The sequence below is a fragment of the Prunus avium genome, chromosome 5, assembly GCF_965620075.1.
Source record: "Prunus avium chromosome 5, drPruAviu1.hap1.1, whole genome shotgun sequence".
In the NCBI taxonomy this organism is placed as follows: Eukaryota; Viridiplantae; Streptophyta; class Magnoliopsida; order Rosales; family Rosaceae; genus Prunus; species Prunus avium.
Window position 1 is genome coordinate 24,960,721 of NC_142288.1, and position 26,581 is coordinate 24,987,301.

General features: G+C 37.2%; 4 protein-coding genes across 6 annotated transcripts; 1 reads left to right on the forward strand and 3 right to left on the reverse strand.

The window, feature by feature from the left end:
* Window positions 1–89: 89 nt before the first annotated feature.
* Window positions 90–2,755, reverse strand: LOC110757149 (glutamate-1-semialdehyde 2,1-aminomutase, chloroplastic). The gene is made up of 3 exons (XM_021958708.2): window positions 2,495–2,755; window positions 1,813–1,986; window positions 90–1,371 (listed from the first exon to the last, which is right to left on the reverse strand). The coding sequence occupies exons 1-3, from the start codon at window positions 2,681–2,683 to the stop codon at window positions 304–306; spliced, it is 1,431 nt and encodes a 476-aa protein (XP_021814400.2). The 5' UTR covers window positions 2,684–2,755; the 3' UTR covers window positions 90–303.
* Window positions 2,756–3,564: 809 nt separating this feature from the next.
* On the reverse strand, window positions 3,565–6,837 carry LOC110757386 (protein TAPETUM DETERMINANT 1-like). Of its 3 annotated transcripts, none has more exons than XM_021958984.2 (4): window positions 6,764–6,837; window positions 5,718–5,989; window positions 5,328–5,426; window positions 3,565–4,255 (listed from the first exon to the last, which is right to left on the reverse strand). In XM_021958984.2, exons 2-4 carry the CDS (start codon window positions 5,818–5,820, stop codon window positions 3,912–3,914), a joined length of 546 nt encoding a protein of 181 aa, XP_021814676.1. In that variant the 5' UTR covers window positions 5,821–5,989; window positions 6,764–6,837; the 3' UTR covers window positions 3,565–3,911. The 3 variants fall into 3 exon arrangements, with proteins under 3 accessions (XP_021814676.1, XP_021814682.1, XP_088109215.1); XM_021958990.2 differs by lacking the exon at window positions 6,764–6,837 and adding an exon at window positions 6,491–6,622; XM_088253089.1 differs by lacking the exon at window positions 6,764–6,837 and adding an exon at window positions 6,162–6,478.
* A 1,199-nt stretch (window positions 6,838–8,036) lies between these two features.
* Window positions 8,037–14,692, reverse strand: LOC110757539 (protein MICRORCHIDIA 7-like). The gene is made up of 20 exons (XM_021959193.2): window positions 14,082–14,692; window positions 13,589–13,663; window positions 13,473–13,507; window positions 13,304–13,382; window positions 13,107–13,199; window positions 12,933–13,017; window positions 12,343–12,418; window positions 11,373–11,501; window positions 11,167–11,265; window positions 10,974–11,075; window positions 10,493–10,654; window positions 10,314–10,409; window positions 10,100–10,151; window positions 9,907–10,018; window positions 9,733–9,806; window positions 9,163–9,611; window positions 8,974–9,065; window positions 8,764–8,851; window positions 8,514–8,636; window positions 8,037–8,429 (listed from the first exon to the last, which is right to left on the reverse strand). The coding sequence occupies exons 1-20, from the start codon at window positions 14,497–14,499 to the stop codon at window positions 8,343–8,345; spliced, it is 2,526 nt and encodes an 841-aa protein (XP_021814885.2). The 5' UTR covers window positions 14,500–14,692; the 3' UTR covers window positions 8,037–8,342.
* Window positions 14,693–18,193: 3,501 nt separating this feature from the next.
* Window positions 18,194–18,736, forward strand: LOC148294555 (uncharacterized). Its single transcript, XM_088253797.1, has one exon. It carries the CDS (start codon window positions 18,194–18,196, stop codon window positions 18,734–18,736), a length of 543 nt encoding a protein of 180 aa, XP_088109923.1.
* The last annotated feature ends 7,845 nt before the right edge of the window (window positions 18,737–26,581 follow it).

Genomic DNA, 26,581 nt, shown 5'->3' on the forward strand with positions numbered 1-26,581 from the left:
TCTTGTGTAATATAATCTGTTGTAATTCTAGATAGTCTACAAGATAACCATGTGTCAAGGTAAAGAGAAACAGAGGGTACAGAAACCGGTTGAGAACAAAGAAATTTCCGAGATTGTATACTAGCTTAAGATCAGATACTACACTCAACAGCTACTAAAGTACAAAAACTTTAAATAACAAAGACACGGGTTCTGACGGAAGATAACAAACAAATCGACTCTCTCAGGATCACCTACAAATTTTGCAATCCTGCAACAGGGGAAATCAAAGAAAATAATAGTAAAGAGAAACAATGGATTTTTCTAAATCTGCCTAAAAACTCTATCTGCAGCGGCTATTGTATTTTGGATGTCTTCATGAGTATGAGCCAAGCTTGTAAACCCAGCCTCAAACTGGGAAGGAGCAAGGTATACGCCTTCCTCCAGTAGTCCCCTGTAAAACTTTGCAAACTTTGCAGTGTCACTCTTTTTTGCGTCATCAAAGTTGTAGACAGGCCCTTCAGTGAAGAAAAAACCAAACATCCCGCTTATATACCCACCACATATTGCATGCCCAGCCCTCTTCCCAGAATCTATTATACCTTGAATGAGTTCACTTGTGATCTTATTCAGGTGTTCGTAACTTCCTGGCTCCTTCAACCTCTTAAGAGTATGAATCCCAGCAGTCATTGCTAATGGATTTCCACTCAAGGTCCCAGCCTGGTACATTGGTCCTGCTGGTGCCACAATTTCCATAATCTCCCGCCTTCCACCATATGCACCAACTGGCAGGCCACCACCAATGATCTTTCCAAGTGTTGTTAAATCAGGAGTAATGCCAAAATACTCCTGTGCTCCGCCATAAGACAAACGGAATCCAGTCATGACTTCATCAAAAATGAGGAGAGCGCCATGTTCTTTGGTGAGTTTGCGTATGCCATTAAGGAAATCAGATTTCGGAACAATGAAGCCAGAGTTCCCAACAACAGGTTCAAGGATGATTCCAGCAATTTCTCCTTTGTGACTTTCAAAAAGCGCTTCCACTGCTGACAAGTCATTGTAGGGGGCCGTTAGAGTGTCAATAGTGGCTGCTTTAGGAACACCTGGTGAGTCTGGAAGTCCTAATGTGGCCACTCCACTACCAGCCTTGACAAGGAATGGATCGGCATGGCCATGGTAACAGCCCTCAAACTTAATGATCTTTGGTCGGCTAGTGTATGCACGAGCCAGGCGGAGCACACCCATGCATGCTTCTGTGCCTGAGTTGACAAATCGGACCATTTCTATGCTTGGAACAGCGGAGATCACCATTTCTGCAAGAACATTCTCTAGAAGACAAGGTGCACCAAAGCTTGTTCCTTTCTTCATCGTTTCAGCCAGAGCTGCAAGTACCTGAAAGTAAGTGTTAATCCGAGATAATTGAGTTATATAATAACTATCTTTGCTACTACGAATTGACAAGGTGAAGATTAACAGTCAATTCTTTTTTATCTTTCTATTTTGTCCGGGAGAGGGATTTTTAACTTGAGATGCCTATGTGCTAGCCTTATTAAGGACTTACCATGGGCGATTCTCCTTAATAAAAAATGAGGTGCCTACATCATTGTACTAAAATATGTAACTCCTTTGGGAGAAATGAGTATGTGGTATTAGAGAAACTATATTACATATTTATACAAAACTCGGTCGAAAAATATAATGAGAGAAAGAAAGAAATAAGTCAGTTCTGTTCTCCAAAACAATAACAGAAACAATGTGAATTGATCCTTGGATCAAGACTGTCAACAAAAGCAAGTGAAATTCATAATAGATTTCAAGAACAGAGAATAATACCTCATCATCCGCATGGCCGATTATCGCAGGTCCCCAGGAACCCACGTAATCAATATACTCATTGCCATCTATGTCCCACATGTGAGAGCCCTTGACAGAATCAATCACAATAGGTTGTCCGCCAACAGACTTAAAGGCACGTACAGGGGAATTCACACCTCCAGGCATCAACTCCTACAAAAAAAAACTGCGTCAGCAAGCAGCAATAACAGATTTTGAAGCAATTTCTTCTATTCAACATCTGATGTATAAAAAGTTAAAATGACACATATCCTAAAATATAGCAACTCAACATAACCATTTGAGTTCGGATCCCACTTTTCAATTACTAAAAGATTTGAATTTCATCGTAAGCAATCAGAACTTTAAAAAAACTGGAATTGGATAACCCAAATTCAAATTCCCACGCTTGTTAAAACATCATCAAGACTAAAGCTTCAGTTGCAACATCAAATATATTCACCTGTAATCTAAAAACCCAGAAATTCCAATATTTCTAAGCCAAACCCACATCTCCAAATCAACTAAAACTCACCATTACAAATCAATCCCAAGATTCCAGCTTCTCTACTTATCTTTCTCATACTCCTAACGGATCACTAGAAATCTACATCCGACCTCACTCAAAATCCTTAACAGCTATTGGAAAAGAAAAGAGATTTAGACAATATGGAAACTGCACCTTGGCGGCTTTGAAAGCCTGCTCAGATTTCTCGAGAGTGAAACTCTTCTTCTTCTCGTCGAGAGAGACGGCCATTTTGACAGTGCAAAAACGCCGAGACGATTGTGAAAATCGTGAACTGGGTCTCTGAGAAAGCTTCGGAGTCGAGCGGGACAGCCCTACAGCCACCCCAGGGATTGTGTTAGCCATGATCGCTCTCAAGCTCTGTCTCTCTCTTGCTGGAGCTATTTCGGTCAAGAAGTAGATAAGTGTACGTACGAGTAAGACCACGACCTTAGACTACGGATTACATAGCAAGCCATGTGGGCCGGGTTCCGGTCGTACCGGGTCGGTTCGGGTCGGGCATTTTTGAAAGTCAACAGAGTTGGGCCTAACTCTGAGCCTCCCGACGTGGCCCCAACCCAACTGCTACAGTGCACATATATTTCTTGGTAATAAAACATAAGGTGAATGCAAATAAAATATTGCATTATTGGGGCTTTGACCATCCAATCACAATTCTGGCATGGCATTGGAAATGAATATTTTGTGTACTTTTCTTTTTCTTTCTCCCAAACCCAATGCCGAATCCTTTGACATCAAAATGTGAGATGCTAATTTGTTATTGATTCCAATTTGAGTAGAGTATTCAACATTAGAAAAAGAAGAGCACATGCAGTAGCCAAGAGTTCAATTCTTTTAAAATCACGAGTTGAGTTCCTAATATTACGTGAACCCCACTTATGCGTTCATTCCCAAATGATTAAGTAAACGCAAGATAATTCATAAATTGTAATTGGAAGTCAACTATTTTTATAAAAAAATTTGATTACGAATATGTGAGTGAACATGTCGTTTGAAGGGTAAATGGCCTTTGATATTATGTAAGGAAACAACCAAAGATGACAAGCTTGACAGAGCAGATCGGTGTCAGCAATAAATCTCTTTGCCCCATATTTTTCAGAAACATTATACCAAAAGGAATATTCCTTTAATATCACAATTTGAGTTTTCGCATCTCCAACAAAGTAATGACAGTAAACCATATCCTATACTATAGTCTATAGTATGTTACTATATACACAGGAGAGAAACCCAAAACATGTCAAAAAAACTCAATTTGTAGTTCCAGGCCCAGCCATGTCTCTCTCTCTCTCTCTCTCTCTCTCTCTGTGTCACCATGACACCACCTTGCATTTCTACCCTAATCCATCTTCAGCCAATCCACCACCCAAAACACCATTTCAAGTATACAAATCCCAGAAAAGAGTTGAAACCATCCAAAAACAGAAAAGGACAAAATGGGTCTCTTTAGGAAAGCTCAAAACTAGCTTAGCTATACTAAATCCTGCTTTAGGTGCTTTATATAATTGTCGTTTTTGTTGTTGTCATGTCGTGTGATATTATAGTAAGGTGATCTTTTGCTACTATTGAGATATTAAGAGCATGAAACGGTGGAAACTGAGAGGTGGTAGAGGAAAGTATTGGCGTATTGAAAGGACAGTGTACCGCCATTGACCAGAGGCTTGCCATCGTTCACAAGGCAGTCGTTGTAGTGAAGGCGCTTGAAGATCCTTGGGTTCACAAGCCGAGCCGAGCTGAACCAACCACAGGTGACGTGGATGCGAGAGATATCACAGCCGCTGGCACACACGTTCATGATCTCAACGGTGTAGGTGGGAATACCACTTGGCAGTGGGCCCGTGGGACCCTGGTTTATCACTATGTCTGCCTTGCTACACTTTTCTCCTGGAATTCTGTTTGGTTCCTCCATTTCTGTCGCTAAACAATTGAAAGCAAAACACAATTAAAAATTAAAGAAAGAAAAAGAGAGGAAAATAAAAAAAAGGGTGTTTAGGCATTGAAATTAGGGTGCAGCGCATCCAATTAGACAATACAATGCAAACCGACCAAGCCTTCCACTAGGGCTGGCGGGGAGGGAGGACATCTGCGGACAAAACACACTTTTGATAGGTGATTCACAGGAATTATACATGAAAAGTGAAAACAAACAAATCTAAACCCCAAAAAGGCTAAATTTAGAGAGAGAGAGAGAGAGAGAAGGGATGGGATGGGACCATGAACCTTCTGCTTTGCTTTCATTGTATCATCTATTCATCTCTGCTTTTCAGCTTTAAGCTTAACTTTTGGGTATTGGAAAATTAACATTCAAGAAAAAAGTAAAGCGCTTTTAGTCAACACGCCTTTTCACTTATAGAGTGACATTTCCATCTGTCAAACAGCCACTTACGGAAAAAAAGAAAAAAAAAAGAGAAGAAAGAGACAAGGTGCAATTGAAATTCAATGCAAAAATTAAAATCGGCAGCCAGCTTGCAAATTGAAGTCGGGCAAATTTTATGCACCCAATTGGGCTTTATACACACAAATTTCAAGAAAATATTTATAGACACCAAAGCAAGCATGTAGCCATGTACATAAAATTGTGTGTATTTTCAAATAGGTACCAAAACAAGGAATGAAAATTTGATGGGATATTGAGATCCCATTCAAAAGATGCCCATATGGACAGCAAATGTTGCCCGGAGGGGCAAAGACAAATCGCTAACGGTGCACGTTAGCATAGCCTTAACCAGCAAATGGGGTATGCACCTCTGACACCCAACCCCACCCATCTGACCCAGACTACCAAAATTCATTTGCGAGCAAATGGGTACCGAATTCTGGTTGCCCCTCCCAGCACTCAGCTCTCAGCTCTCAGCATCACTATTTTAGAACAAATATAATAAATCCGGAAACCTCCATGCATTTCAATTGTCCAATAGATACCGAATTGAAGAAATTAAATTAAATTAAATAATGCCAAGAATTTTTATTTAATTGGTTGATTTCTTACCACGAAGAAGAAGCTTGCGGTGGGTTGCAGTGAGAGTGTTGTTTCCTGCACCAGACGAGCTTGAACCCATGGAACCATGGCGGATGCTCATGAACACAGCTGGAAAACAAAATTCAAAAATTAAAATGCGTAAAAAAGAAGAGGAGGAAAATGCTAAATCATTGGATTTGGTCATCATGTTGAAATGCAGAAAAGACAAACACATGGACCCCTTGTGTTTGTGAAAGAGATGCCAAGAACAAACAAAACAAAAAACAGAAAAGCGGATTTAATATATAAAAAATTAAAGTAATAATTAAATAACGAAAATCAAAAGGAATGTGGAATCTGAGAAAATCGTGGCGTGCGTGAATCTTCTTCAGTAAGATCCAAAGGCGTCCGTACACGTACCATGGTCAAACGCAGGCACGAACAGCAGTACTGCAGCCACTACTGCGAAGAAGACGAGCAAAGACGACGTAACGACCACACCGACTCGCCGAGTCATCATCATCGCGTTGAGTGGACGAGCGAGTCGAGTTGAGAACGAACTCGGTTTCGAGAGTGAGCGCTGAGTTGACGAGCGAGTTGAAAACCTTGGCCCGCCCTGGAATATGAAGAGGCTGAAGCTGAAGCTTCCTCTGCAAGCTTGGACGATAAGCAGAAGCTAAAAGCTAAAAGCTCTGCATTGAAAATAGAGAGTCAGAGAGAGAGATTGAAGGAACCGATGAATTTATATCACATCAAAATCAATTGATCTCAATCAGTCAAAGAAAGAATAACCGTCGATTTGGAGAAGGAGGGAGAGAGAGAGAGAGCTGAGATTTGACTTTGTATAAAGTGGGAAAAACTCACGGGGCTAATGAGGCTATAGGCTATACGCTAGGCTTTACCATAGGCTATGCAATAGGCAAAACGACGGCGATTTGAAGTTTTGAAGACCAGAAGGTTCAGAATTGCAGGTGGTGTTTGATTTTGAACATAAATAAACACAGAAAAAGGATGCGTTTCGGTGCAAATTGAAAACTGCAATGGCAATGCGTGTGTGGGAAAATGGGGATTTTCCGGGAATGTTTAGGCAGCGAAATTAGAGGAGAAAGAAAAAGAGATAGAGTTTTAATAGACTGTAAATAGTAGTACTAGTAGTACAGGATAACAAAGGGACACAGAGCACACAAACATACACAGAGCAAAGTTGCAGAGAGAGGCAGACATTGTTGGTTCTTGCAGAGAGAGAGAAGGAGAGAGAGAGAGACTGCAGAAGCTCCAAGAGCGAGACAAAATGGCAGAGCAAATCGTAAAAAGCTTTAAATGACAAAACACCACAATCCGCTAAAGCCGATCGAATTGCCATACGCATTTATTGTTCTCATCTCAAGCACAGATATACACAACACGAGTATAATATACATACATATATATATATATATATGTATGTATAGGCCACGTATACGTACCTGTAATTAGGGTTTTGCAGGTGGTGGATCGAAGAGGAAGGTGGGAAGTCGTGTGCTCTGGTCTGGGTCTGGAGTGAGTGGTAAAAGCGGCAAGGGGTAATTATTATATACTGATTATTTTTTGGATTTTTGGATTTTTTTGGGGAGAGATTAATATTTGATTAAATGGAAAATTAAATAAAGTGCACACGTGGGGTTTGTTAAACTGTTAACTGATGGAAAATGAATACCATTAGGAAATTTTTATCCGATTTAGCGGGGAATGTTCAGGTATGATGTGGGTCCAGGGACCACACGGATGACATTTGCCATTTTGCTCGTACACGTGTGTTTTTGTTACTGTTTTAGGACACGGACATGGACATTTTCGTGAAAATATTAGGACCATGGACATTGTCAAATTTTGTATTTTTCGGTAAATGGATATGGACTGGTTTGTATGCTGCTAACAGACTACTAAAACAATTCATTCTAGTTTGAATAAATGATTTTGTATAGCAAATGATTCATTAATGTAGTGGTTTTGAGAAATTGCTCCCCCAGCAAAGATCCTCGATTTGAGTCATAGTATTTGTGTAGAGTGTGTGTGCGTTTAATATGTTATTACCTCTCTTAATAGGAAATGTCCTAAAAACACAAAATTGTTTATGAAACAATTAATAATTAAAGTAGTTTTGAAAATTATAGAAATATACTTAATTCGATGAATTCAAGTACATATAACCTATAGATAATTTTTCAATGCAAGATATGAATATGATCTCAAATTGATCCTACATTAAAATCCGGAATTATATAATTTTGATTAAATTCAGGCGTCCATTTGGAAATGCTTTTATTTGAAGGATATTTGTATCAGTTTTTGTTAAAAGTATACCGTTATAAGAAAATCCAAGCACTTCATGAAGAAACACATACCAGTACCATCTTCAGAGAACACTAAAAACGCTTCTAGACATATTTTGCCATTCACTGGAAATTCAAAGGCGTTTTTAGCTCTTTTGAGAAAAGCGTTTTTAAGACTTCCATAAGCACTCCAAATCCAAAACAAAACCTACACTTCTTACCTTTCTTTTAGGGTGGAAATAGATAGTCCACTTCTAATTTATCTATTGAATTTTGGGTCGAACCTATTAAAAATTTGAGAAGTTCCACCAGCAAAGCCCAATCCGTGATGAGATATATAATACTCTAGCGAAATTTTATAGTGAGGGTGTCTATAACTTTAAGGCCCAACATTACTCGGAGAATGCAAAGACAATGTAACGGGATCTGGAGAAGAAAAGAGTAGATATAAAACCCCTGTACCTCTATACAATACTTCCAACACCGCATCATTCTGATCCAAATCTTGGCACAAAAATACATCACATATTGATGCTTACATAGTTCATATCATCCCTCTCTTTGCTTTCCTTTTGCATTACAACATCTAGCAAGGCACTAGTGAGAAACAAAGCTAGGCATGTTCACCAACCATCCAAAGAATTCCTGATCTACGTTAGGCTACTTCTGAAATTCGGGTCAAACTACATTCCACCGTGTCCTAAAGACCTACTGAATACAATGGCGAGAGAGCTTATCTATTGGATTTGAAACTAGCAGACTTCATTACTTCCAGCGCCCTTACCTTGTCCAGCAATTCTTCAATCGTATTGGATGCATCCTAAAAAAACAGCAAGCAAATAAGGTGGAAAACAACCTTAAAAAGTGAAACATGTGAACAAAACACTACTCAAACTGGGCTGACCTGCAGCTTCTTTCTCAAATTGGCCTCTTCATTGTCTCGTCGTTCCCTCTCCTCGGAGAATATCCCAATTAGAGTCTCTTGTTCCTTGTTCATTTCCACAATTTTTTGTTGTGCCGCTTGGAGCTGATCACAAGACCAGGAAGTAATGATAAAATATAAATAGAATGCGAAGAGAACAATCTGCTACTTAAATCTACTTCATACTTTTCCAGCCTCTCGGTGAGGATAGATAATAGAGGCCGATGAATACCTGAGTTTCAAGTGACTTGCACCTATCCCTTTCACACTGCAAGTCCTGCAGCAAATCAGCTGAAGCTGCTCCATCCTTTTTCTCCAATCTATATAGAAGGAAAGAGCTGACGATGACTGCCAAGTAATAATAAGGTGATACAGTACTGAAGCAAACATAAAGCGACGTACAAATATTTATATGTGGTGGTGAAAAGGACAGAACAAGTACCTTTCCTTCAGTTCACGATTCTCTTTTCTCAATTGCTCCACTACGCCTAAATCACCCTCCAAGACAGAACAATCACCATTGACATTATTCCCCTGCCAATTGAACAAAATCCATTAGCAAAAGCCTATCATCAGAAATATAACCATCTAATGCAAAGCAATAAGTGGAACTGAAGTGACTGGAAGTAACCTTTGACTTGGAACGTGAGGTGGGCAGATTGGTTCCCCCACATGGCGAACAATCTTGCTGAGATTGAATATCTTCCATGCATGAAGATAACCGAGTCACACGCTGGCCATCTTTCCCGGAATATTTTTTAGTAGCAAATCCCTTATGACTACTGCCATTTACTTGCTTATCAGACATGGCTGTCGAAGGTGGTGATGGTTCAGAAGAACTTGATGATCCTTCCCCAGATTTTGTGGGCGTTTGCACTCTATGTGTGCCTTCATCGGACATATGTACTGTCGCATGCCCATGGTACGCTGGTTTAGAAAATCTTTTCGAAGATTTTAAATCAACTTTCTGAAATGCGTGTGAACGGAGCTTGTCAGGGACTGATAATGGTCTCTTGCTGCCTGACTTAGTTGCACCATTCGTTTTAGAGGGAGAAGTTTCAGGAAAATAATCAGAAGTCTCTACAAGAAAAAAAATGTTTATGAGTTGACAAGGTTGACTGAATTTTTGAATCACTACATAACTGCATAGACCACAGCAAAAAGAAAGGCCGCCGAAAAGAATGCAGGGTCCATGACATACCTTTGTCTGCAGAGCCGTTAATAAGCTTCTTATTACGCCGTGGAGCATAGCCTATTTTATGACAATAATTATTCCTATATATGCAGTAGTGAATGTCCATTTGTGAGTATCAAAACAACAAAGCAACTCATAGAAGTATGGACGCATTGTTCGCAATTAAGCTAAAGCACAAACCAGTAATTCTTTTGCATGGTTATTAATTTTCCCTCGAGTCTTGAAAGAACTGTTGTACGCTCAAAACCCTGTTTATCATGTGCTGGTTCAACAAAATTGGCTTCTAAGAGACCTGCAAGAATAAAATGCCTCAGAAGAAAACTCAACTTCAGCTAATATTTAGAGTGAGGGAACTTGAATCCATAAACAATACCTATAACACCACGGCCGTCACTTCCTGCAGCATTCCAAAGCCTCCAAAATGGCTGGGTATAAAAAAGAACTTCGTGTAAGAAAACTTCCAAAGTTTATCAACTTGTGCTTAAATACTGATGTAAAGATCATTGCTCAAACAGGAAATCCAAGAGTGAATACTTCATTGAAAAGGCAACAAACTTAGAAATAATGAAGTTTAAAACTAAAAATACCTTAATCAGTCGATTTTTGTGATAAACATTGAACCCTTGAACATCGATGTGATGTTTTGCATCCTTCACAAACCCAATGGTGACAACGGCAACCATCTGATTACGAGAGTTGCATGCCATTAGAAAGACAACAGGAAAAGTAAGCATGATTAGTAAATTAATTTTTTTTAATACATTACATTTGAATCCTTTGGAATCCCATCAGCACCAGGCTGTGGCCGATATGTGACTTGCTGTGACATCATCATATCATTCACTATGTTGTGGTGCTCAACATCCTTCCCACGAAGAATGATTCGGAAGTTATGAGGAAGCCGCAAATAGAGAATTGATGCATAGCTCTGTAGTAAAAATGAAGAAACATATTAATAAAGTTGACATATAGACTAATTCTGTCTTAAAACAGAACAGGACCCATGTTACAAAATTCTCTTCACTCAACACTCAGTTTATTTCTTATTCTAATCTCTCCTAATTCTTAATATGGAAAAAAAAAAAAAAATTATAACCTTAGGCTAATAAATAGTGTAGTCAAAGACTCTGACTAGAGGAGTGGGGGAGGGGTGTTGTATAATATAGGGTTCTGAACGCTGGTCCAAGACCCAATCAAGAACTGGGAAATGATAGTTGGGCAACCAGGATGGAGAAATTTGACTTTACCCTCAATGAGTGCCGGTAGGTCAAGAAAAAACGAGAGTTGGGAAATTCTTTAGCCATTTGTATATTCTTTTCAGCTCGATTGACACCTCTAATTTGAATATCCTGCAAAATCAGACACCATATATAACTGCTAGAATAGCGAAGCCACTGGAACAAAAAAGATAATATATATATAACTCATGAATCAACATACATGTGGATCAGCATCAAAATCCAGCTCCAGCTGTCCTTCATCATCCTCCCAAAGGTTGTATATGATAATTCGGGTGCCAGAGTTTTTCATCATATAGAACTAAATAGTAGGTAAAAATAACAAAATCAATGACAAAAAAATCTGCATATGATAGTTCCATACCATCTTACCAATTTGGTATAAGCCCTACAACAGTATTGAAGTACCTGATGATGCAGGTCTTCTTCACTAGAAAATGGTGACCATTGAACTATTGTTTCCACATTTTTGTTCCAATCACTTAGAGAGGATCGTAACATCTTGCTCCAAGCCCCTTGTCTTCTCTCATAATCAAGCTTTTTATTTCATGCACACAACAGAAGACATCATTTTTATTCAGGTATGCTAACTTAGCAATAAATAAGAAAGCGCACTAATCATATTCCATCTTAACAAAATACAAACAATTGAACATCTACAAATTATGGTTGCTTTACTGATAAAGGATCATCATGTAACTTAAGCAATGATTCTTTTTCGAGGGATTTGTATAAGTTTATTGAAAATCCAAAATACGAGCACTCAAGTGGTAATAAAAACAAAGGAATTGTAAAATCTAACAGCAATTATAACAAAGAATTACGTCCAAAAGACAGTATCCCCAAAAAAGAATCCTCCACTGCTAAAACCAAATGATCCACCATGTCAAACATCCTACTTCTTTCTTCTCTCCAAACATACCAAACACCTTGTGGGCAAAATCATTATATAAACAAACAAAAACCCCCAGCTAACGTCCTTGATGTAACACCCTTAAAATCAAATTGTTCATGCTGAGACTGTTAAGGACTGGTGTGATAGAAGTGGATGTACACCACCTATCCGCCGACCACTACTCATGCCTCAGGTTGTGAACATGCAATGCACCAAAGGTGCTCAAAAAGAGATGGATGCAAAACCACATATTTACCTAACCCAAAAAGGTTTATACATCAATGATGCCTCAAAACGTGCACCTCACTAGATAAGGTTTCCCCTTTTGATTCTAGCACAGCTTTTTAAGTTCCAATTAACAGTTAAATCCCGACCTACCTCACTGATGTGACAACTGAATACGTGTGAAGTCTCATTGAATAAACAAAAAGACTTGAGAATATGTATGAAGTCCATGAGATAGAAAGGGTTAAATGTCATTACCATGGGAACTACAATATCTTCCTTTCCCGTGCTCTTCAAAAATGTGTAAGACAGCAATCCAATGCTCTGTGTTGCACTAAAATCAATGTCAACATGTCTCAATGAGTTTCAGAAGTAGAAAAATTAATAAAATCATAAAAGAAAAAAATGGATTTTTTTTAATAAAAGAGAGAGAAAAGTGGTAACTATGACCATAAATACAAAATAACATAACTCTCTTCACACTTTTTTTTCAAGTACTGGTTTTAACTAATACTGCTTCAGTCACATAAACTGAAAACAAGCCTCATTCACCATAATAGGTCTAAATCCACTTGAGCAACAAATGATATACATATTTGACTGCTTAATAGTTCCAAGATAATTAATCATTCTCATTTTATAGACAGTCATTCTCCATGCCAAAGTGGATACAAGAGATGGAAGCAGAAAAGTCTATAAGCAATCATTATTTCTCAACCTTACACGCAACTACAAATTCATAAATCCATCCATCTTTCCACATAAGCTGAAGAAAATAACCATTACTAACCAAACAGGAAAAGCAATGTGAAAGAAACAACAATAAACAAATATGAACAGAAAGAAACCTTTTTCCATCTTTTCCACTGCAACGAGAGAACACGATTACATCTGCTCCGAGCCTCATGGTGCTTGTTTTAAAACCATTTCCATCTGCATAAACGAGCAACTAACATGATTTTTGGGAGATATATCTATAAATAGAAAAACAAAGACAATTTGGTTTAATGCTGGTGTTATACATTGCCCTATAGTGTTCGCGACTTTGCTTTTCGCAGAATACCCCAATGACATGCAGTGACGCATCTTATCGGGATCCATCCCACCACCGTTATCTGCAATACACATCAAATGGATTTCCCAACAAAAAAAGAATAGAAATTATGAATAAAAGTAAAACCTCTTAGCATTCTCCAAAATACAACCAACAGAAAAATACCTTCAATCAGCAACATTCTGCTTTGGTCTTTCTTATTTTCAACCATATCTAGGTTAACATATGTCGCACCACTACAAACCTGTGGTTAAAATGAAGAAATAGGTCCAAGCAGTGAGGAAAAAAACCCATGCACACAAAAACATAACGAAAATTATGAACGAAAAGCTACCTCATCCAACGCATTGTCTAAGAGCTCCGCAAAAGCTGCAAAACATCACAGGGTTACACTCAAGCATTAAGCATAGAGATCAAAATCCAGCATTTCACAGGAACAATTAAATTTACCTCCAAGAGCCCACTTATGGCTTGTTGCGTTGGAATGCAAAAACTTCGGATGAACCCTGACATGGTCCATCCCACCTGCATATTTAAAAGTAAACTTTGTTAAACATCATATTTGCAGCCATGCTTGATCCATATAAAAAGCAACATTAATCATGCTAGACTCTTCAATTTGGGCAATAAACCCCATGTCAAAGCAAAACCCACTCTTGCATGTCAAGAAGGACTCTTTTAACTAAGTGAAGCAGTAAACTTCCATCATAGTGTCTCCATATCCATAGGACGAAAATATTTAAAATTTTATCGGAAACCAAACAGATCATGGTAAAAACTTGCGAAAATTGTCGGATGATCCGTAGGCGGGGACCAATTATAGTAATTTGTTTCAACCGAGAGATAAACAAAGACAAGGATAATCTTTCTAAAACAAGAAAAAGGAAGCACAAAGAGAACAATGTAGCAGATTTTGAAGAGCGAGAGAGGAGCTTTAGATTACCAGCAGTAGAATCCCAGTTGCCACAAGGAGCTCCCTCATAATCCCCAGCCTTCCAAAACTGCTTACAGCTAGGCTGGCTGACCACCCCAGTCTTTTCGACGCGCGTTACCACCGCCTCTGGCCCCGGAAGCATCGGCGCCACCCCTTCCGGCGGCAGAGGACTCAGAAAACCAACCGGCAAAACGACACCCATCCCGTCTAGCTTCCTCTTCTTCGCCAAACCCCCCGAAACGCCGCCAACATCGTCCGAATCGTCCGAGTCCGACTCGCCGCTACTGCTGCTGCTGCTACTACTCGTGCTCAGATCGATTACCCACCCTGGCGGTGGCACCACCTTCGAAGTGACGCCGTTTGGTTTCCCCGTAGGATGTGGAACATTAGAAGTTTCCAGAAGCTCCCGCTTCACCGTGGCTTCCATGGATGATAGCTTGAAAACAGGAAACTCAAAAGGCGAACAACAAAGCAGAATTTACGGAGGTTTTTTTTCTTTTCCGCTTTCCCTCTGCGCTCTTTCGAGTTTTGAGCTTTAAACTTTTCTTGTTTGTTTGTTGATGTGCAGATCATCAAGCCACTGGTGGGATTCTACTCTGGGGACGAGTCTACGGGAATCCAACTGCAACTCATATTATTACACACACACACCTAATAATTAGGAAAAAAAATTTAGTGGTTAAGTCATATAAATGGTAACATAAGTGGTTCTTCTGGCTCATTCCTGATTTGGTAAATTATAATTGAACTAAGTTAATTAGATAGGGCCATATACCTAAACCGTACTCTTTAGTTAATTAGATAGGGACTAATACAAGTCGAATATGGATTATGTGCCTTATAAACTATATGTAATGGATGCCCACCATATGTCACATCATACCATACCTACTATATGACTCGCCCTCCCAATAACTCACTATTTTGCATTTTGAATCCCAAATGCCTATAAATGGGCAAACAACCCAAAAAGTGAAGTGGATATTACGGGTATGTACTTCAACTTCTTAAATGTGTGGGTCCTACATGAGTTATGCAATTTCTCTAGTGGTATTTCCTTTTTCTAGTTCGATTATCTCGTTCTTCATTAATCAATAATAAAATTAAAATAAAAAGCTGAAAAAAAAAATTAAATCGAGGAAAAAATTGGGAACATCTTCGATTGTACTTTTTTTTAAAATGGACTTTTCCTATTTTCAATGGTACTTTTAAATGTAATTAAGCAAATGATTTTTTAAGGTTATTCAATGGCCGCATATATGCAAGTTTCAATTATTATGAGAAATGATAAGTACATAATTATTATAATTTCTATCCCTAAATATATATTTGTTAGTGCATTAATTTATGTTATTTTGAGCTTTTAGGCTAAAGTTTGATTTTTATAAGTTTAGACATTATGCTAATAAAAATATTGGAAATTAAATAACTACTTTCTCTTAGTAGGTTCTTGGTCAGATTGGCAACAAGCAAGAACAAGGAAAGAAGAATGGTGGAGACTAGATGGCGTTGAACATATGGAAGTTGGGATTAAACAAATAAATGAATGAAGAAGTGGTAATGACATTGATATAAATAAAACAAAATGCATAAGGCACAAAGGAAAGAGAAGGAATTTAATTGTCAATAAGATGAGATGTGCCACCCAGCAGATAAAAAGAAGTTCAGCAAAGCCAAAGAAATAGAAGAAAATGAGAGAGAAACCGTGGGGATTGGCTTCCAAGGGATGAATCATTGTTAGTGGTCAGTCAACTTAAAATAAACTATACATCTTTACTTCCTTAAGGTGCTGCACTCAACCAAAAGAAATGGAATTGAATAACAAAAGCAATGGATGTGGTACGTGTGCATCAATTGATGACAAGATCAGAGATGGGCTGGCGGCAATGAGCAATTCCAATCATCCATAAATAGAGGTCTTTGCTGCAGCTTCAGAGACGAAGCCTCACAACTTGAGCTTTCTCTCATTCCTCCATATCTTTCTAAGTTTAATTTCTGTTTTTAGTTTTATTATGGGGAACTAACTCCCTAGCTAAGGCTAGGGAGAAAGCTTTAATATGAGTGTGTAACTTTTATTAGTTTGATCCAAACTTAAGCTTTAATGTGAATTTGTAGTTTTTGTTCAAATGGAATTTGTAGTTTTCTTTTTAATTAATTGATGAATGTTTGATAATCTATTTCATGGGTTCAATCATGTTTTTCCCATTGTGTAGTAAAAACTTTCATGCTTTTAAAAGAGAAGAGAATTACTTAGATTAATAGAATTTTGATGAAGATTATTTTTTTGATAGTTTGTTGCCAATGGTACAAGTTATGCTTAGAATACTTCTAAAGGAAATTAAAAAGGGCTTTAATTATTTTGAACAACTACAAAGGAAAATATTTTGTGGATCAAATTATTAAGAGTTGCATGCTTATGTTAAAAGTGGAAACCCAATGCCTTAGTGTTTTAATCAATTAATTTTTCTCTAAATCAAATCTTGCATAAATCAACCTCTCAATCACACTTGTTCTTTTTCATCTCTGTTATTTTCTTTACACTGCTCTCTGTGGATACGACACTCGGACTTCCGAGCTACACTACTATACGATAGCACATACAAATATTTGTTAGTAATTGATTTTCTTACAATTTTAGTTAATTAGGTTTGTTTTTCACTTTTGCACTTGCTTACATACCCATTACATAATTGATGATGATTTCATCTTAAGGTTGAAGAAGATCATTGGATGCTAGTAGGCAAATGGATGCAACAACCAATGAAACAAAAAGATGAAGAATTTGGAGAATGGAGTCATCAACACTATGAAATAAATAAAGGAAGCAAATTGGCAATTGGTTTGATGGCAAGTGGAAGACATATTCAATTCATGCATGGAGTGGATGAAGCAACAAACAAGATGGTGGCTTGAAGATGTGGAATCATGAACTATTAAAATTGTGAGTTAAGCAAATGAAATGAAGGATGATGATAAGAGGTGCAACACTTAACCAAAAGAAAGGATTGAATAACAAAAGCAAGTAGAAGTGGAGCAACAATTGAAGAAAAGAAGAAATATTAAGATGAGGGTTACGGTTGTGCATTGAATGAGATGAGAATTTTAGATTTTAATATTTCCCTAGTTGTTGAGATTTAAGGCTATAAATAGGAAGCTCTACAAGCCTTCAAACGACACCAAGCTCCACAACTCTTGAGCTTTCTCTCTTCCCTCCATCTTTCTAAGTTTTAATTTCTGTTTTTAGTTTAATTTTATTATGGGGAACTAACTCCCTAGCTAAGGCTAGGGAGAAAGCTTTTAATATACTTGTGTAATTTTTATTAGTTTGATCCAAACTTAAGCTTTAATGTGAATTTGTAGTTTTTGTTCAAATGGAATTTGTAGTTTTCTTTTTAATTAATTGATGAATGTTTGATAATCTATTTCATGGGTTCAATCATGTTTTTCCCATTGTGTAGTAAAAACTTTCATGCTTTTAAAAGAGAAGAGAATTACCAAAGATTAATAGAATTTTGATGAAGATTATTTTTTGATAGTTTGTTGCCAATGGTACAAGTTATGCTTAGAATACTTCTAAAGGAAATTAAAAAGGGCTTTAATTATTTTGAACAACTACAAAGGAAAATATTTTGTGGATGAAATTATTAAGAGTTGCATGCTTATGTTAAAAGTGGAAACCCAATGCCTTAGTGTTTTAATCAATTAAATTTTCTCTAAATCAAATCTTGCATAAATCAACCTCTCAATCATACTTGTTCTTTTTCATCTCTGTTATTTTCTTTACACTGCTCTCTGTCCCATTTCCACAAGCACTTAAGGCAGTTAAGAAAGACTTAAATCCTGAAATTTTGGAGGTTTTTAAACAAGTGAAAATCAATATCCCTCTTTTGGATACTGTCAAACAAATTCCTTCATATGCAAAATTTTTAAAGGATTTATGCACTGTAAAAAGAAAGCACAATGTTCAAAAGACCACATTTTTAACTTAAAATGTAAGTGCAATTATTCAAACTAATACTCCACCCAAGTATAAAGATCCAGGTTGTTCCACAATTTCATGTGTTATTGGGAATTTTTATGTTGAGCATGCTTTATTAGATTTGGGTGCTAGTGTAAATTTGATGCCTTACTCGGTTTATAAGCAATTGGGTCTTGGTGAATTAAAACCCACCTCTGTAAAATTGCAATTGGCTGATCGTTCAGTAAAAATTCCAAGAGGTATGGTGGAAGATGTGCTTGTTCAGGTAGACAAATTCTATTTTCCTGTTGATTTTATAGTTTTGGATACTCAACCAGTTGCGTATTCTAGTTCTCAAATTCCTATTATTCTTGGAAGACCTTTCCTTGCTACAGCTAATGCTCATATTAACTGCAGGAATGGACTTATGCAACTATCATTTGGGAACATGACATTGGAGCTCAACATATTCAACATACGCAAACAGCCTGAAAGCGAAGAAAATTACGAAGAAGTTGACATGATTGATACAATTGTTCAAGATTGTTTTGATTCTTCTTGTTTTTCTGATTCTTTGCAAACTTGTTTGGTCAATGAAGATTATGATTTTGCACAAAACTCTGAAGTAAATTATAATTTTTCTTTGTTGGATTCTGCACAGGTACAAGAAGAAAACGGGTGGATACCAGAATTTGAAGGTGGATAAGAACTTAAAGATGCGTCTGGAACACCTGGTGCAAAAATTCCAAATGTTCTTTTAATTTCCTGCACAAAATTTTATTTATTTATTTATTTATTTATAGTGGTTTTAATTAAAAGATTGTTTGGTTTGTTTATTTCAACTTCTATTGCTAGTATAACTTTTATTGTTAGTAGAATTTTATTTATTTATTTATTTTATTTTATTTTATTTCCCTTTCAACTTTTCTTTATGACATTGTTTGATCTTAAATCTCCATTATTCATAAACAGTGTTTCATATAAGAAATTTGATTCATGATTGCTCAATCAGAAATTTTGGCTCAAATGCTTATTTTATTCCATGCCATGTGATTACAAACACAATTTTGAACATGCGTACGTAGAATTCTGAATCACATGATTCCTTTTTGCATTCTGAGCCACTTGAGGCATGTTGTGTAGATACAGCTGCACCAAAATGGATTCAGTTGCATCCTCAACTTGTGATACTCGCAAGTGCACGAGCCGTTTGGTAGTATAGCATATGTAAGTGCGAGGTCGATCCCACGAGGATTGGTGATTGAATGATCCAATTCATTTTTCCTACACAAAACAGAAATGAAAAAGAAAGGAAATAAATAAAACAAGGAAGAAAGAAATAACTAACTCAAGCAGATAAGTTCCCAAGTTCAATTAGATTAATGGATTGATTCTAGCTAAAGTATGATTAAGCCATGGTGTTTGGTCATAACCTTGTGTTCCTAATTCCCTAATTTGATCATTTGTTGTCTAACCTAAAATTAAGCATTAGGAACCCATTAAGCATAGAAGAACAATTTAAACAACCAAGCATGTATCTAATCCCTGTTGTCGAATGTCCATACATACTCTTCCTATTCATAGTTCAATTCGAATTAAAGCATGGTGTCTACTCTTAATTCAAACCAAGATAGCTAACATGCAAGCCTAAATGGTGATCAATCATTCAAACTAGCATATTAACTTATAAGCATAATGAATAAGAACAAAAACCATAATTGAAACTTGGAAATAATCAAACTTGAAACTAAAGAAAAGAATGTACATTACAAGAAAAATAAATTACAACTAAGAAAACATTAAAGAAAGCTAGAATTGAGAACTAGAAAGCAAAACTAAGAGAATTTGAGGGAGAGAAGGGAAGGGAGCTCTAGAGAAGTGTTTGAGAGCTCCCCCCCTTGGGGTGTGTTTACAAGCTTGGGAAACCTCACTATATATAGGCCTAAGGAAGCTGAAAATCTGAATTAAGTATGGCTAATGCATACAACACTTGTTTTATAAAATCTGAAATGGTTGATGCACTTCACTAATGCATACAACACTTCCATTATAAAATCTGAAATGGTTGATGCACTTCACTAATAAATCCCACCAGCAGCCCTAGCTCATCTTCATGTCACCATGACCAAGCTTCCAACCAGAAATGATAGCTCATACCTAGCTCACCATGACCAAGCATCCAACCAGCACATGCTGAGGTCAGCATGACCAGCAACTTCAAGGGCTTACAACTTGGGCTTCTCTTAATCAAATTAGGACTTTAAGCACTCGAAATTGAAGTTCAGAATGTCTTCTTTCCAGCCATATATCATTTGGGCCAATCCAAGGTCGGAGGAGGAAGTTAAGGCCAAAACAAATTGCTAACTCATTTTGCGCGCTGATAAAATCCATCCTGAGCATGGCACTGTGTTTGCTAGGTAACAGACTCCATATTTATCCAATGGGGCTGAATTTTGGATATGTTATAGTACACACCCATTGGAACAACTTTCATGAAGAATTTTGCATCATCTGAGCTATGTAGGTTGCTGAAACAAAGCTTGCAATATGACCTACGAAACTGGACTGGCAGGGGGCTGTAGCCAAAATTGAGTTTGTCTTTAAGCTCTTCATCCATTCATCCAAATTAGGCCCTAACATGCATGGATTGCATCATTTACTATCCAAAGCCCTCATTATTACCTAAAGCTCAATGAACTGAAAGATAAACACAAAAAGGATTAAAAGCACAAGTTTAACTCAAAAACATAACCAAATCATAAGCTAGAAGGGTACAAAATGATATACAATTATGAACCGATCAAATACCCCCAAACCTAGATTTTGCTAGTCCTCGAGCAAAACAACACAAAACAAAGTTAAAAACAAAACAAGAAGTTAACTAGACCACTTTCGTAGGTAACTCGATTGCATTGAGCGAATGCAACAAGCCTTTAAACCTCTAGGCATCCCTAGTAGGAGGAGTTGTGTCTCCTGAGGGTTTAACAGTTACGATACCCACAAACGTTTTTCTAACTCTACAAAACAAAATGGTTAGAAAACTTATTAGATTTGTTAGTTCTTAAGCAAAACCAAAACCAAAAACAAACATAAAAATAAAAACAAAACACAAAACACAAAAAAAACAAAATCAAAATAAAAACTCAAAACAATCTTTCCGAACATTTTGTGAAGAGAAATGACTCATGCACATGACTTAAACGTTTTGACAATAAAAGCTCAATTTTAGACATTATTCACAAAGCGGCAAAGTTCAAAACATAATATGCTCAAAGTGTAGTAGTGTGATAGCCAAATGCAACAAATTCCCCAATCTTAGTTTCCACACAATTTCAAAAACCATACCAAGCACAAATGCAACTTCAAATCTCACCAAAGTTGTCCTCTCACAAATGAATCACTCAGAAGAGGGCTACAATGCAACACTCAGTTATAGACATGGGATTAGAGTTAAATCATAAGGTACTTAACTCAAAAATAGGAAGATGAAGAACTTGCATTAATATGATCTCAAGAAGGAGGCCAAACACTTAAAAGTAGAAAAATGAATGCAATTCAACCACATGACATTTAAGATCAATTTAGGTCTTTATTATAGGTTGTAATGGGGCCAAGGGTGTAAGGTGAGTGAGAAATGAAAGGTATGGATAATACAAAGTCCAAGGAACTCACAATGTAAGAGCATAAAAAAAATTGTTTAGAAGACTTCGAATCATCACGATTAGATTTTTTTTCTTTTACATGATCAAAACTCCTTATACCTTCATTTACAATGATTTAAACTCCTTTCCAAACACCAATGAAACCCAAAAACAAAATTTCATTCAACTACCATTTAATCATAACTTTTTTCTTTTCTTTTCTTTCACCAATTGTGTGATTTTCTTTTTTTTTTCTTTTTTTTTCTTCTATGTAATATCCCTTCCCAAACTTAGCATGAAAAACACATCCGAATTAGAGCTCATGAGTTCCTTAGAAAGGTAAATATTTATTTTTCGGGCTAAGGCGAGGAAATATAATTGGTAAAATGAAAGAAAAGGTTTACATGTAGGCTCAAAATGGTTAACAATGGAAAATCATGCTTAAGCATGCATAAGGCTAGCTTGAAAGGCACAAACGATCCAAAGAAGGCCTTAATATCATTTCTTTAAATGTCATGAAATCAAATTGCATAAGAATGAATGACTTTTAAGTGTTCAACCAAATCAATGAATAATGAGATCAAACAACAACTTTGATGACAAGAAAATAAGAGTATGTGTATAACACTCATGAAATGAAGCACAAGGCTCAAAAGCTCACATTATATGGTTATATAAGTCTAATTTATGCTTGATACAATTCTTTGGGTCATGCAAATCCTTTAATTGGAAAATTATGAAACAAATGGCAAGTGCAAAGAAGGTTTCGAACATATCATGCTAGAACGATGCCAAATTAATTAATTAATTAATTATTTTATTTTTTTAATTTTACAAGAAGAATTTACAAGGAACAAAAAAAAAAAAAAATAATAATAATAATAATAAATAAATAAAATTCAATTTTCATTTAAGTCATGCAAACATTTATCACAATCTCATCAAATGTGTTCGGAAAGTGACTCAAAACAAAACAAGACTCAAAATATAGAAAAAGAAAAAAAAAACAAGCAAGAAATATATATATTTTTTTAAATAAGAGAAACTAAATTTACTTGGTAAACTCCAATACCCCCAAACCTAGATATGAACATTGTCCTCAATGTTTAAAAATTAGGAACAAGCAATGTCATAACAAGAAATGAAAGGTACTAAAGTAAATATAAAATCACAAAACACACAAGAATTGAAATAAAATAATTACAAAATAAAAATTACAAACAAACAAAAAAAATAAAAATAAAAATAACGAAACAGTAAAACACTCGAAACAGAAAACAAACAGTCTTACACAAACCAAAACCCAAACGATTGAAAGCCCAACCCAAAAGAAGTTAACACACTTTGAAACCTAACAACGGTGAAAACCCGAAGCCCACAATGAAGTCCGAAGCCCACATGTTATTATTAATTTATTTTAATTTAATGAAACGTGAATTGGGAGTGCGAAGGCGGGTATTTACGAAACAGAAAAAGTGTGGTCCTTGATGCCTTGGTTCCTGGGAAGTCACGGGGAAAATAGGTGAGGGACGTGTCGGCGTGCAGAGGCCGCTTTCACATCCCCCAAGCTAGAATTATTAGACTCGTAGGAAGGCGCAACGACTTTTTCACTTGAAGGTGGTGAAAGGTGAAAATGCAATTAAGGGGGTTGGGAAACGGGTGCGGCGACATATAGAGATAAGCCGTAAGGGCCGCACAGAACTCAGAACCGCAATGGCTAGGGTTAGCAAAAACTAAGTCTATAAAAGGTAAAAAAAAGAAAGGGTAAAAAATACAAACTCAGAAACACACAAAAGAGAAAAGAAAGAAAGAAGATAAGAAGTGAGAAATCAAATGGCCTCTTCCTACCCCTTTTCGTTGGATCTCAACCTAGCTCCACCGACTCAAACACGTGGCCAAGCAGCAGCACCAGTATGGATGCCCTACTTTGCCTCCTCACGGGGGCATGTGACTGTCAATGACTCAATACTCCTGGACAACGATGTTGCCATTGGAGTTGGCAGAAATTTAGTGACTCCCAAAGATATACATGTGTTCAGGACAAGGGATGACAACCAGGTCACGAGTGATGCCCTGGCACTGAGCGTGCAGAGTACAGCATGTGTCGCAAGTTTGGGTCATCGCCTACTTGCGAAGTCCCATGAGGTAGAGGTGCTTAAAGCTCAGTTGGCGGCGGAGCGAAGTATGGTTGAAGAGTGTCAGACTGCTATAAAAAGCTTGAAAAGGGAGAGGTCAAGGATAGTGGAGGTGAATCGACACCAGCTAGAAGTATTGCGGGACGAGAATAGAAACCTATCAAAGATGGTAGAGTTGTACTCTCGCGACATGCGAAAACAACTGGAAGACCTAGACCGACCGGGGAAACGCAAGCAAGCAGATCGTGAGAGTAGTTACGCTCAAGCTAAGATTGCGATCTTTGGGAGCTCAAGTGGTGAGCCCCAAGAGGCTGTGCATGAAGCCCAGGAAGAGGACAGCCAGAGGGCCAAACTCAAAGCTCCAATGGTCGAGACACCGAGCACTGTGAAGAAATGACTTCTACTGCATTATTGATGTTTTTATTTTAATTTATTTTATTTTTTTTGGTTGTTTTTGTCTTTATTTTGTTTTGGAAATAAAAGAGTAAATTTGCATAAGGAAAAAGAAAACGGAAAAGAAAGCACACTTTCCAAACTTAAATCAAACGAAGACGACAAACGGAAATGGAAGCACAGTTCCCTAACTAAAATAAAATAAAGATGATAGCCGAAAGGGAAAGGCAAAAACACAAAGCTCTAGAAAATGAAAGTAACGGGCAAAACAATAAAACACCAGAAAACACGGAAAAAAGAAAAGTAAAGTGAAAGTAAAGGTGCTCCCCCTTGAAGCGATTAGGTCGAGCATGCCCGGGAAATCCGAAATGGTGTTGGCACCTTCATCAGCATATGTCTATTTAAAGCACGCCTCTACAAGCGGATGATACCCAGCATTTCTTCCTGCAAACTCAAGGAAAAACATCAAAAAATCCAGAAACAAAAAAATGGCATCCTCATGCACTCACCTTGATGATCTCGACCTTGAGCTGTCCCTTGCACCTCCGAATGCCCAGATAAGGGCTCCTCCAAACCGTGTCTTCCCAAACTCCATATATCATCACGGTACGGCCTCAAACTTTGCTGAGGCAATACCGAACTTTTCTGAGGCACTGCCGAACAGAGCAGTGCTGCTAGGAGGCATGATTAGCAGCAAGCTCACTCCGACAGATCATCTGCATGTGGCACAGAGGTCTGACAAGGCAGCGGTAGAGGAGTCCCACAATTTAACTGTGCTCCACGCGGTCTCCGCTACCAATTTGGGCATGCGCCTACTAGCGAGGACAAGGGAGTGTGCCGCGATGAGCGAGGAAATAGCTTCCTTGAAGGCTATGGTGGCGGACTTGCAGAAGCGGCTCTACTGTGCCAATCAGCACGTGGAAGCACTGCAAAGAAAAAATGAGGACCATGTGGAGCTGCTGCAGATTCTACAAGTGCGAGAAAATAGAGGCAAGCCATGATGATGAAGAAGATGAAGAATATTTCTTTTTTTTGTTTTGTTTTGTTTTTTTTTTTTATTGTTTTTGTTTTTATTTTGTTTTTGTTGTTTTGTTGTTTTTTTTGTTGTTTTTTTTTTTATGCAATGTTTGAAATAAAAATGTGTTTTAACACTCAGAAATAAACTAACCAACCAAACCACGTAAATAAAAACATAAACTAACTTAACGAAACAAAAACAAAAACAAATCAAAAACAAAGACTCAACAGAAAAGAAAACAAAGAAAATAAAAATAAACTTAATTTAAAAACACACGAATATACAAGCAACTCACGGATGACCAGTTAAGGGCCTCAGAAAACACAGCCAGGGGATCCGGGAAGGTTGGAGGGGTCACAATGGTCCCGCTTAAAACCCAAACTTCTTAGACACCGAAGGTGTCGCCTATAGAACTCCTAGACACTGTATTGACGGAAGTGCTCACTGGAGTTACCATAAGTCAGCTCATATGAAAAATCTTTTTAAAATTTTTAAGATAAGAATCAAAAACAAATTAAGATAAAATGGAACAACAAACCATAAACGAAAATGAACTAAGTACTCTAAACAAATTCAAACAACATAAATTGTTGTACTAAAAGAAACAAACCAATAAACCAAAGAAAAACACAAACAGCACTTTCTATCACCCGTTTATCACCATTTGGACAGATTCGTTTCTCTGTTTTTCAGCTTCGACCTGTGTTCAGTTTTTAGGCTATAACTTTCCAACCGTAAGTCCAAATTTCACGTTCTTTATATGGTTGGATTCAGCACAGAAAAACAAAGAACTCAACGCGGACCAAAAGGTAAAAACAATGACGTAAATAAACATAATTCAAAGAAGAGAAAGGATTGAAATGCTCCCCCTTGAAGCGATTAGGTCGAATGTGATGCACTTGGAGGTCGCGACTTCTCCCATTGCTCCACACTTCCCATTCTTATGATTGAGGTTGCCATCTCTCTCCATTTTTATTAAGCTATCATAAATTGCTAAAACAAACACACAAACTTGAAATGGAATTAAAAGGATTAGGAAATAAAAACTAAAATGAAAAGGAAAATTAACACACATCCAATTCCATGCTTCAAAGCAACAAGCACCAATGGTTTGTGTAAGCTGGGACTTAAACCCAGTTCTCTTGCTTGTTGGGCAATTGTCCTTTTCTGTTGGACTACAAACACAACTTGTCCATTAACGTCATTAACTTTAAAACTTGAAATTGTCTAGAAAAACATGAAAATGAAAAATAAAAATAAAACAAGTAGGGAAAAGAAATAGAACCAAACTATGTTGCCAATCCCCGGCAACGGCGCCAAAAACTTGTTGTGTAGATACAGCTGCACCAAAATGGATTCAGTTG

What these genes read in the sequence shown, in the direction of transcription:
- LOC110757386 (XM_021958984.2), bottom strand. Translation starts at nt 5,820, where the DNA reads ATGATGATGACTCGGCGAGTCGGTGTGGTCGTTACGTCGTCTTTGCTC. An exon ending in CGTGCCTGCGTTTGACCATG is followed by an intron (nt 5,427 to 5,717) that starts GTACGTGTACGG and finishes TTTGTTTTCCAG; the next exon opens with CTGTGTTCATGAGCATCCGC. An exon ending in CCGCAAGCTTCTTCTTCGTG is followed by an intron (nt 4,256 to 5,327) that starts GTAAGAAATCAA and finishes TCAATTGTTTAG; the next exon opens with CGACAGAAATGGAGGAACCA.
- LOC110757539 (XM_021959193.2), bottom strand. Translation starts at nt 14,499, where the DNA reads ATGGAAGCCACGGTGAAGCGGGAGCTTCTGGAAACTTCTAATGTTCCA. An exon ending in CAGAATGTTGCTGATTGAAG is followed by an intron (nt 13,200 to 13,303) that starts GTATTTTTCTGT and finishes TGTGTATTGCAG; the next exon opens with ATAACGGTGGTGGGATGGAT. An exon ending in ACAAAAATCGACTGATTAAG is followed by an intron (nt 10,152 to 10,313) that starts GTATTTTTAGTT and finishes TTTTATACCCAG; the next exon opens with CCATTTTGGAGGCTTTGGAA.
- LOC110757149 (XM_021958708.2), bottom strand. Translation starts at nt 2,683, where the DNA reads ATGGCTAACACAATCCCTGGGGTGGCTGTAGGGCTGTCCCGCTCGACT. An exon ending in AGGCTTTCAAAGCCGCCAAG is followed by an intron (nt 1,987 to 2,494) that starts GTGCAGTTTCCA and finishes TTTTTTTTGTAG; the next exon opens with GAGTTGATGCCTGGAGGTGT. An exon ending in TCGGCCATGCGGATGATGAG is followed by an intron (nt 1,372 to 1,812) that starts GTATTATTCTCT and finishes ACTTACTTTCAG; the next exon opens with GTACTTGCAGCTCTGGCTGA.
- LOC148294555 (XM_088253797.1), top strand. Translation starts at nt 18,194, where the DNA reads ATGCCTTACTCGGTTTATAAGCAATTGGGTCTTGGTGAATTAAAACCC.